Source organism: Oryza glaberrima, chromosome 5 (genome assembly GCF_000147395.1).
Source record: "Oryza glaberrima chromosome 5, OglaRS2, whole genome shotgun sequence".
Lineage (NCBI taxonomy): Eukaryota > Viridiplantae > Streptophyta > Magnoliopsida > Poales > Poaceae > Oryza > Oryza glaberrima.
The window spans coordinates 842631-854195 of NC_068330.1; the positions used below are offsets into that span (position 1 = coordinate 842631).

Below are 11565 nucleotides of genomic sequence, written 5' to 3' on the forward strand. Positions count from 1 at the left end.
GAGAATTAGAAAAGCTGGGTTTCCCAGCTTCTGGCTTCTAGTTCATTTTCTGAATTCTACAACTATAGCTTCTCAGAATCTGGACCAAAAGCTGGACTGTTTGGGGGAGCTTCTGATTCTGGGAGAAACTACAGCAGCTAGAAGCTTCCCCAAACAGGGCCGAAGTAGCATTATGGTGATTAAAGCCCATTCCACCTGCAGTGACCAAAACAGATACCAGCTAGCTACAGTACTACTGTTGTTAAGTTGCAGTACCGCAAGATTACTAAAGTTTAAATGACCTAGTACTCATGCATGCCATAGTAAGCATGCCCTACTAATTAAGCATGTCATATTGTACCTGGTACTTGGAGTATTTGCTAAGGTAGATATAGATATAGGCAGAGCCAGTCGATCTTTGCTTTTCTTGTACATGCATGTGTGTTCATGTGCCTTACTATCTCTCTCTCTAGTTCACTTTGTGCCAGAGAGAGGAGTTTTCTAGAGGAAAACCAGATAGACAATTAAGCATGGACAGGCAGGACAGGAGAGATTTACAAGCAGGCTAGCTAGATTCTTCTTACTATTATGAACCAATTAGCCAAATCACAGGTGCAGCCAATGCGGAGTAGTATATTTCTTCTCAATCCATTGAAAAAGGTGGTTGCTTTGCAAGCATACAGATGCAATTCAACTGATGTTAAGACAGCAAAAGCAGCAGGCAGCTGTAGCTGCTTCAGTTAAAGTAAACACAGTTACACACACAGGTAGGAGTAGGTTGGAGTGAGAAGTTTCAAGCAAGATTGGCGGGCAAACAAACCACATGGCGTGTGTGGCTGTGGCATCATGCGTTATCATTTGTTGATGAAGATGTCTTATCAGAAAAGTTAACAAATTCCGGCCACTGCTCTGAACAAATCTCTGTATCAGGCTCCAAGCTCTGAACAATTCAGTAATCAGTACTACTAGTAGCAGTGAAATGGCAAGAAAATCGATCAAACTTGTTTAGTTTCTAACTAAATATAGGTTTAACTCAACGCAGACGCACTAGAAATGAATGTAAAAAGTACTTTACAAAAACTAAACATGTACTACCTGCATACAAATTCTGCTGCCATAAGCTTTAATCAGCAAACTACATGCAAAGCTGAGATAAAAAAAAATGACAAAGGTTTCACGAGCTAAGCCCAACGGCATTAGTTGTCATCATGACTCATGACCTACCAAACTGCTGATCATCTCACGCATGCCATCTGCATTTGATTTCCTCCAACCAAATCCCAGAAATTTATTACTAGAGCAATGCATGTTGTGGTTAGATTGATAAAGGGAGCAGAAATTGAATTGAAGATGGCGGGAGAGAAGGAAAATACAGAAATGGAGACAGTTAGATTTGGTGTCCTACTACTGATAGTACAGAGCAAAGTACCGCAGCTTCAGTTTGGCAAATCTTCTTCTTCTCAGCTTCCTTCTCTTCTCACTTTTATCTCAAGCAAACCAGACCAAATCACAGTTTGTTGGGATGGTTGTGATATTGGTCCTACACATTTATATCACATTGTTTTTTTTTTGGTTGTCATTCTCACACGCAGTGATAGTTTGCAACTCGTATATATCCACGATGGTATTTTGCAAATTCCCTTTAGGAAAATAAAATGGAAGTTCCCAAGAATTAAAAGCATAAAAAGATTTTTTATATAGTAAGAAAAAATATGTACCAATATATACTACCTTCGTCCCAACTTAAATGCAGTTGTGGGTTTCTATGTCCAATGTTTGATCATTCGTCTAATTTGAAAATTTATGAAAAAATAAAAAAAAATAGTCACAAATAAAGTACTATTTATGTTTTATCATCTAATAACAACAAAAATACTAATTAAAAAAATTTAAATAAGACAGACGGTCAAACGTTGAACTGTGCAAAGCTGCACTCTTTATAGGACGGAGGTAGTAGTAGTTATATTTAGGGTGTGTTTAGTTCTACGTCAAAATTGGAAGTTTGACTAAAATTGAAAGTTTGAAGAAAAAAGTTGGAAGTTTATTTGTGTAGGAAAGTTTTGATGTGATGAAAAAGTTAGAAGTTTAAAGAAAAAGTTGGGAACTAAACCAGATCTTAGCACTGAATAAACCATTAGATGTTCCAAGCCTCCAACACTGACAAAAGGGCTTCCAAGAAAACAAACATGTACTAGCTTTTGCAGCTCAAGACAAGAGCTTCACTGAGAAACCCATGTATAATACTCCTACTTGACATTTCCACCGACCAAAACCTGAAGATAAAGCAGAGTTATAAACATGAGGTGGTGAAAGTAAACTTTAAAGGCGTGACAGTCTAATATAAACATATGAAATTAATGAGAGAGGTGTCACATGGTGAAGGGACCAAATTAGCATCATGGCATGAGTGTACATACAGTTAGGACAAAGGATAACAGGACAGGAAGATTGCAGAGAATGCAACCCTCACATGGCTAGGTTTCTATCATGCCATGACTACTCATGTGCAGCCACAAAAAGAACTCTGACCTGGCTGGAATTTTCAGTGATTCAGATATTGTATATTTGTACTATATGCAATGGATTCATTCTGCAATGGCAATTAATCCTCTCACTTAGGAGTCAGGAATGAGATTAACACAAGTGAGGAGGAGGTTGTTCAGAGCAGGTACAATAGCGGGCTATAAGCCAGCTATAAACATATTTTAAAGAGATAAAAGAAGAAAGAAGAGTAGCGGGCTACAGATCTATAGCTAGCTGCAGCATGGACTCCAAGACGTAATGAGTGTATAACAGATAGGACCGGGTATTAATAGTATAATAAGCAACTATTATATGAATTGGCTATTACATTGGCTCTAAATGATTTGGAGTTAGTAGTTGGCTATACTATTAAACTTGCTGTTAGAGGTTAAATTAAATTAGTACTGCTACATCAGCTTGTTATTTGAGCCGCTGGCTATAATTAATATGTTATGGCAAAGTTCAGAATTGTCTTGCATATTTGGCTCCCTATCCAAGATGCAGCATTTCACTTGGGAATTTGGGCTCATCAATGTGTGGTTCATTAAAGAATCAAGAGCGGGAGATTATCCCTGCATCAACTCTTGGCCTATATTAATAGGGATTTTTTTAAAAATGTTTGATTTGGTCAAATTCAGAACGATGATTCCGCTTGTCCCATTCAAAAACACGTCTATGCCTTGTTAAAACAACAGTACAGCACTAAGTTTTTTTTAAAAAAAAATGGAGGGTGCAATAGTGTTGTTTTTGAATGGTAGGTTTCCAAAATTCAATCTTGAGTGAGACATGGTACCATAATCCCTTTACTTTACCATCCATTGTTATCAAAAGCGATTTCAGAGATAGACTCTTTTCACTCGCCACCAGGGACACCTCAACTATATAATTCTGAAATATATTTGATCAAATCTTTTCTTTAAAAAAGATCAAACTAAATGATGGGATATTGCAAAAGCTACAAATATTCAAAGACGTCTTCCATATCTTCACATTTCAAACTGGTTAGCCGCCTACCTATCTAAGAGAAACCTGTCTTATTCTGATTTTGTTTTTTACCCTTTCAATTAAGATAACAAAAAAAGTTTCAACTGGACAAGGTCACTGTAGATGCTTACAAAGACATTAATATTAGTTTTTACCTACTAATGAAGTTTACTTAATTCTTTTGACCAATTAAGTTCAGTTACCAGAGAGGTTGATTGTCATTTCCTTTGCTGGTCAAATGCACTAATAAACCGGTCAAAACAAAAGGGAGGTTGAGACTTGAGAGTCGGTTCAGTACTAATCTACTGCCTCACTGAATAATAAAATACAAAAAGTATATGGTACAGTTGGATAGATCTATTTAGCGTACTAATCACAGTAATCAAATCCAATCAACACCAACCAAAAGGAACAAGGATAGAATACTCCTGCTTACAATCAAATGAGACAATTATTGATAAGGAGACACTCCATATTCCAAATTACCGAATTCAGACAAGTATTTTATAAAGAGACCACCAAAATTCAAATTATAACCAAAACTTAAGAGAATGGCAAAGATCTAAAGTTCAGTAATTGTTTAAATTTCTGAACAGCTTTCTTGATAACTGGAAGCAGTTGTCCATATTAAAGTTAATGCAAGAAAGCAAACGCATATAAAAGACAAAAAATGAATTGCTTTAATGCACCCTTTTACAGTGAAATCAACAGTAACTGAAAATTTTTAGAAGTGCATTGCAGCTGTAGTAAAACTGGCATTACCTGCAAATTAACTCAAACTTTTAACTGAAAAAAAAAATTAAAAGTGCATTGCAGCTGTAGTAAAACTGGCATTACCTGCAAATTAACTCAAACTTTTAACTGAAAAAAAAATAGAAGTGCATTGCAGCTGTAGTAAAACTGGCATTACCTGCAAATTAACTCAAAATTTCTCCCTCTTAAACATGGCAAAAAGGAAAAGCTAGAGAGAGAAAGAGAGGAGAGAGAGGTGACCAACTGACCATTGATAGAGACCACGAGCTGTTCTCGAAGTCACCACCCTGCTCCTCCGGGGGGACCTGCTTCTTCTTTGCTGCTCCTTCCTTGACCCTGGATCTCGCCATTGTTGCCATTGCCACTGCTCCCTACCTACTCCTCCTCTTGCTCCTCCTAGCTTAGCTCTGGACCCGTTTGGATCGCACTGACTCGCTGACCATCACTGTGAGTGAGTGCCCTGTTCTTTCTTGTTTTGAACCAAAAAAATTTTTTTTTTTGAACGAAGTGCCCTGTTCTTTCGATTTGCGCTTGTTCTCGCGTTTCTTGCTCTGCTGGTGCTGGGTGGAGGCGATTCGGTGTTGTCTCGGATCTTCTTTTTATTTTATTTCTGCAACTCTTGAGTTCTGATGCTTTCTGAAGTTCGTTTTTTTTTTGGTTGTTGTTCTTCTTCGTCAGTTCAGTTCATGGTTCCTGCGAGAGGTTTTTGCGGAACAAGATCTCGTTTTGAACTTTTGATAGCTTATTAATCGATGAGTGGTTGCAGAAGGTAATCCTTGAATACGATTGCTGCCGTGATATTGTTTCTCCGATCTTGTTTTGATTGGTTGAATAATTTCTTGCTTTACCCCGTTTATGTGATTGCTTGCTTACCATTTCAATGACATAGCGATGAAAGAAATAAATAAATAAAAGATCTCGTTTTGATTTGTGAAAACAGCCGCTAATCCTAATCTTAATTCGTTCTGAATGAAGATCCCATCCACGATACCTCAAGATTTGCATCTGCTTCTCCCTTGTACTTGCCCTCTTGTCTCTTTCTGCATTTGCTCCGCCGGCATTTTGGCTCTTCTTGCTACTCTGATCTGGCCAAATTTGACACCTGCTGTCACATTCAGTTATAAAGCTAGTAGTAGTGGTTGGGATTTTTTTTTTCCAGTTCAATTCTTGGAGCAATTTGAATCTGCATTTGAAGAATCGGTGCTCCTTTGCAGAATTGGGAGCTGTGGGCAGAAAGACTAGGCCTTGTATTGTTCAGAGAATCAGAGATTGAAGATGGATAGGAGGATTGGCCTTACCTCACCGTCACCAAAGTCGACCGAGAAGTCCGGGAGAGACTTGAGATCCGGAGGTGACGCCAATGGCGGCGCAAACACTAACAGTAACTCCATTCCCAGAGGTGATAAGGAGAAGGGAGTCAATGTGCAGGTCATTCTCAGATGCAGGTGAAGAGAGCTCAGCAGTTGCAGTTCAGAAATTATGTTTGGTTCTTCTTTTTTTTTAATGGTTCTCACAATGTGAATTTTGCTGCATTCAGGCCCATGAGTGATGAAGAGACAAAGTCGAATACTCCGGTAGTGATCTCGTGCAATGAGCGCCGCCGTGAGGTCGCCGCGACACAAATTATTGCCAATAAGCAGATTGATCGGACCTTTGCATTTGACAAGGTATCAGATCATATTTGGCAGTCACTTCATTAGGCCTATTTTTTCAGTGGTGACTTGCTGTGGTCACTTGCCTTGTACTTTGCATTTACTTATTATTGTGTTGGCTCCACGAATGTTAGTTTTGGCAAAAAATTTAGTGAAGTGGTCATTCTGTGCAGGTGTTTGGCCCAGCATCGAAGCAGAAGGATTTGTTTGAGCAATCTATCTCACCAATAGTAAATGAGGTCCTTGAGGGCTATAATTGCACAATTTTTGCTTATGGGCAAACTGGTACTGGGAAAACCTACACAATGGAGGGAGGTGGAACTAGAAAGACCAAGGTAAAAAAAAAGTGCTTGAGATCATTTAAAATCGCATTTTTGGTTTTTCTGCATGTTCTTTACAATTGACTTGTGCTTGTAACATCCAGAATGGTGAACTCCCAACTGATGCTGGAGTTATCCCAAGGGCTGTTAGGCAAATCTTTGACATTCTTGAAGCCCAGTGCGCTGAGTACAGCATGAAAGTCACCTTCCTTGAGCTCTACAACGAAGAAATCACTGATTTGTTGGCCCCTGAAGAACCAAAGTTCCCTATTGTTCCTGAAGACAAGACAAAGAAGCCTATTGCCCTCATGGAAGATGGCAAAGGAGGCGTTTTTGTGAGAGGGCTTGAAGAAGAAGTCGTGTACTCCGCTGGTGAAATCTACAAAATTCTTGACAAGGGTTCTGCAAAGAGGCGCACTGCAGAGACACTGCTGAACAAGCAAAGTAGTAGGTCACACTCCATTTTCTCTATCACAATTCACATCAAGGAACTGACTCATGAGGGTGAGGAGATGATCAAAATTGGGAAGCTTAATCTAGTCGATCTAGCTGGTTCAGAAAATATCTCACGGTCAGGTGCTAGAGATGTGAGTAAACTTAAAATTTTCTATTCATTGATTAAAATATAATATATCTATCTGATTTTTCAACTGCCCAATACTACTTTTGATATTGAATTATCATTGCAGGGCAGAGCGAGAGAGGCTGGGGAGATCAACAAGAGCTTGCTGACACTTGGTCGAGTCATCAATGCTCTTGTTGAACACTCTGGACATGTCCCATACAGGTAATTCTAAGGACAGTGTCCTGGCAGATTTGATTCTAGAAACATTTTGGCATTTTGCCAAGGGTGTTTATATGTTGCTCCATTTAATTGTTCCAGAGATAGCAAACTGACAAGATTGCTAAGAGACTCATTGGGAGGGAAAACAAAGACTTGCATTATTGCCACAATATCACCTTCAGTATATTGTTTGGAAGAGACACTGAGCACACTGGACTATGCACACCGTGCTAAAAATATCAAGAACAAGCCTGAGGTTATTGCCTAAGCAAGTTATATTTATATCTGACTATTTAGTACAGTAAATTTGTGGTAGCCTAACTTGCTCTTCTTACTGCCAATATTCAGGTGAACCAAAGGATGATGAAATCTGCTGTGATCAAGGACCTGTACTCTGAAATTGACCGTCTTAAGCAAGGTTTGTCTTCATGATTATTGTTATTCTTTTGTAGAGCATTGAAGCGGTAGGAATCATACAGTGTGTATTCACCCCGTCTCCTTTATGTCTTCAGAGGTGTTTGCTGCAAGAGAGAAGAATGGTATATACATTCCAAGAGAACGCTACCTCCAAGAGGAAGCCGAGAAAAAGGTTTCTCTTTTTCCCACCAAATCCACATTAGGATTATTTCTATAAGCTGAGGAAAAGCTTTGTTTTCTAAATCTGCATCTCATCTTTCTGAACCTATTGTCTTTACTTAGGCCATGACAGAGAAAATTGAGCGTCTGGGAGCTGATTTAGAGGCTAGGGATAAGGTATGTTTGTCTATAAGCATGCATAACACCAGAAGAAAAATATTAGCTTGTTAACAACTGAATGTATTTTTGTACCAATGAGCAGCAATTGGTTGAACTAAAAGAGCTTTATGATGCTGAACAACTTTTGAGTGCAGAGTTGAGTGAAAAACTCGGGAAGACGCAGGTACCTCTCCAGTTTCCCAACGATCAGTATATGTGCAGTTTATAGTACATATAATCATTATTCTGTCTCTTGAATGCAGAAAGATCTGGAGGACACCAAGAATGTTCTGCATGATTTAGAAGAAAAATACAATGAAGCAAAGTCAACCATTAAGGAAAAGGAATATGTCATCTTTAATTTATTAAAGTCAGGTTAGTCAAAATAACCTATTCTGGCAACACCTGTCTTAGCATGTCTTGGTCATTACTTATTATTAAGAATACCGGCAAATGAAATTATCAAATGATGTGAGGAATTTACTTATTGTTGATTTTGCCACAGAAAAATCACTGGTAGACTGTGCATATAACCTCCGTGCGGAATTGGAAAATGCAGCAGCAGATGTTTCAGGGCTATTTTCCAAAATAGGTTAGGGATCTCAACTTGATTACCTTTATTCTTGATTACTGTTATGGACTTAATCTCACTTCAGTTGTCCTTGTTCTCGATTACTGACAGAGCGTAAAGACAAGATAGAAGATGGGAACAGGTCACTCGTGCAGAGATTTAGATCTCAACTGACCAATCAGCTGGATACCTTGCATAAAACTGTGTCCACCTCAGTCATGCAGCAGGAGAATCACCTCAAAGAAATGGAAGATGATATGCAATCCTTTGTATCTTCAAAAGATGAGGTTATTCAATCTCCCATCATCTTTTTCACTTCCCAGTTTCTTTTGTATGAATGATCTTCCAGGGGTGTATACTGATAGTGTCAGCTACCAATTTTTAGGCTGCTCAAGGGCTAAGGGAGAGCATACAAAAGTTGAAACTTCTCCATGGTTCAGGCATTACAGCTTTGGATAGTTTAGCAGGTGAAATTGACATGAACTCTCAGACAACATTTGAGAGATTGAACTCGCAAGTGCAATCACACACGTCATCTCTTGAGCAAGTAAGCTTACTTCTTTTGGCCTGCTTGTAACAGCAGTATGTATTGCAATATTTCTGATTGCCCTTCCTATTGATAGTGTTTTGGAGGAATTGCTTCAGAAGCAGACAATTTGTTAAATGAGCTTCAGTGTAGCCTTTCTAAACAAGAAGAGAGGCTAACCCAATTTGCAAAGAAGCAGCGGGAGGTTCGTCTCATGTTGTAACACTAAACTACTAGCTGTCTTCATCCACTCTTCTGTTGTAAATTTTGTTCTTCTCCACAGGGACACTTACGAGCTGTGGAAGCATCACGGTCCATCTCAAAGATCACTGCTGGTTTCTTCAGCTCACTTGATGTTCATGCATCTAAGCTCACGAGTATTTTGGAAGAAACACAAAGTGTGCAAGATCAACAACTTCTTGACCTTGAAAAGAAATTTGAGGTATGTTAATTATTGCATCAACAATAAGCAATTCATAAGCTAATATTTTGTTTTGTGTCAATATGTAATTTTGCCATTTTAAACAGGAGTGTGCAGCTAATGAAGAAAAACAACTTCTAGAGAAGGTGGCAGAGATGCTTGCAAGTTCCCATGCAAGGAAGAAGAAGCTGGTAAGGACTGTCCATTTGTTATACTTTGGCTTTTGGTCATCTGATAATCTTATTCTCTAGATAGATCAGCTATCAAAAGAAGTTCTGTGGTGATAAATAGATGAGTTGGAGGCTATTTACAAAATTACTACACATTGCTGAATGTGACCGTGATTCCGCGAACATGTACTGCAGGTCCAAACAGCAGTAGGTAACCTTCGAGAGAGCGCTGTAAACCGCACAAGTCACCTACAGAATGAAATTTCAACTGCCCAGGACTTCACTTCGTCCGTGCGGGAAAAGTGGGGCTTTTACATGGAAGAAACTGAGAAGAATTACATTGAAGATACCACTGCAGTGGACAGTGGAAGGTCGTGCTTGGCAGAAGTGCTTGTGGAATGGTGAGTACTACTCAGTATCATGGCATCATGCTGTGAATTGTGATACCTTCTGCTATGCTATACGGAATCACGGATGTCTCAATGTTTGACCATTGCTATCTCAACTGCAGTAAGGCAAAGACAACCATGGGTGCACAACAGTGGAAGAACACCGAGGACTCTCTTTTCAGCCTTGGCAAAGGAAATTTGGAATCGGTAGATTCTATAGTCAGGTACCAGAATAGAAAATATCAAGGAGTACTTGAAACATTCTTATCTTATGCTATGAACAATGACCATTATGCTATATTGGTCTGTGCATGAAACAGGACTGGAACCGAGGCTAACCAATCGCTGCGTTCCAAATTGTCGTCTGCGGTATCAACTACCCTTGAAGAAATAGATATAGCAAACAAGGCCCTTCTTTCTTCCATCGACAGTAAGATTTACAGTGAAAATTTTGAGTTACTGTAGCACAGTGCGTGACAATCAAATTTTCTTTCTCACCGCAACTTCTGTTATTTCAGGTTCACTAAAACTTGACCATGATGCGTGCGCAAACATTGGCTCCATAATCAAACCATGCCATGAGGAAATAAGCGAGTTGAAGGGAGGACATTACCACAGGGTTGTTGAGATTACTGAAAATGCTGGGAAATGCCTAGAGGAAGAATATCTGGTGAGTAGTCATGAAAAGTAACAGATAGGAGAATGTGATCTGTCTCTTACTGACCAAATTGCTATTGCTTCTTCTCCTTGAACATCTCAGGTGGATGAACCATCATGTTCGACTCCGAGAAGGCGGCAAATCGACCTGCCAAGCATGGAATCCATTGAGCAGTTGCGAACCCCGGATTACGATGAGCTTCTCAAATCATTCCGAGAGTGGAGGGCGAGTTTGAAGCAGGCAAATGGAGACATGAAGCATTTCTTAGAGGTGCAAGAAGCTACACCACCATCAATCACAGACCCGAGAGCTCCTCTTATAGCAAGAAATTAGATTTATAGAGTGAATGTACAAAAGGAACAAATTGTTTAGCTTTGATTTTTGGGGTATTGATTTACTGTTGATAGTGCCATTCGATTTATTGCTGCTGTTGGTTGGGATGGGAGGTCTGAAGCTGATCTGTTTGTAGAGATCAGTAGAAAGGCATGTGTATTTACTACTGCATAATTGAGGATAATGTTAGCTCTAGTGTAATATATATCCACACAGGTAACAATGACAAGTGCTAGTACAGATTTGACTCAGATAATCTTCCATGCTTTGCTGCAAATTTGAACAATTATTAGAAGCAAAAGGAAAGGAATTGAGTACAATCCATGATATTTTTCTTTTGATCTTTTGGAAGAAAGAGCAGTTCAAATGTCAAGTTCATTGAGGTAGAAGAGAAGTTCAACCTAATTTGAAAACAAGAGATTATGTATACAGTACCAAGCTAAGTCGGCAACCAAAAGAAATGAAGGAAAAGAAAAGGTCTGAACTCATGGTGGGGTTGTCATTTGGCAGCCAAGAAATGATGCTTTGACAAAGGAGAACTCGCGAAGATTTGGGATGATTTCTATATGAGGTTTACCAGGTCCTTGAGTTGGTGAATCCTCTAAAAAAAAAAACCTTTTCTGTACCTCATACACACAATTAGCCAAATCCTTTTACATCACCATCATTCCATCAAGTAGTATCGACTCAAGCAGATACTACTGTATTACACACTCTTAGAATTGCATACAGCACAGTACCACAATACCTATTACTACCTACAACTT

At 39.1% G+C, this 11565-nt stretch overlaps 1 protein-coding gene across 2 annotated transcripts; it reads left to right on the forward strand.

Annotated features, from left to right (window-relative positions):
- The first annotated feature begins 4489 nt into the window (after window positions 1-4489).
- Window positions 4490-11027, forward strand: LOC127774393 (kinesin-like protein KIN-5A). Of its 2 annotated transcripts, none has more exons than XM_052300624.1 (23): window positions 4490-4690; window positions 5454-5684; window positions 5777-5906; window positions 6065-6226; window positions 6316-6798; window positions 6901-6998; window positions 7095-7251; window positions 7344-7413; window positions 7508-7584; window positions 7695-7748; window positions 7834-7914; window positions 7994-8105; window positions 8236-8322; window positions 8413-8588; window positions 8687-8848; window positions 8925-9032; window positions 9111-9269; window positions 9356-9439; window positions 9614-9819; window positions 9930-10031; window positions 10128-10237; window positions 10326-10477; window positions 10568-11027. In XM_052300624.1, the coding sequence occupies exons 2-23, from the start codon at window positions 5515-5517 to the stop codon at window positions 10796-10798; spliced, it is 3171 nt and encodes a 1056-aa protein (XP_052156584.1). In that variant the 5' UTR covers window positions 4490-4690; window positions 5454-5514; the 3' UTR covers window positions 10799-11027. The 2 variants fall into 2 exon arrangements, with proteins under 2 accessions (XP_052156584.1, XP_052156585.1); XM_052300625.1 differs by having other exon boundaries at window positions 4490-4686.
- The last annotated feature ends 538 nt before the right edge of the window (window positions 11028-11565 follow it).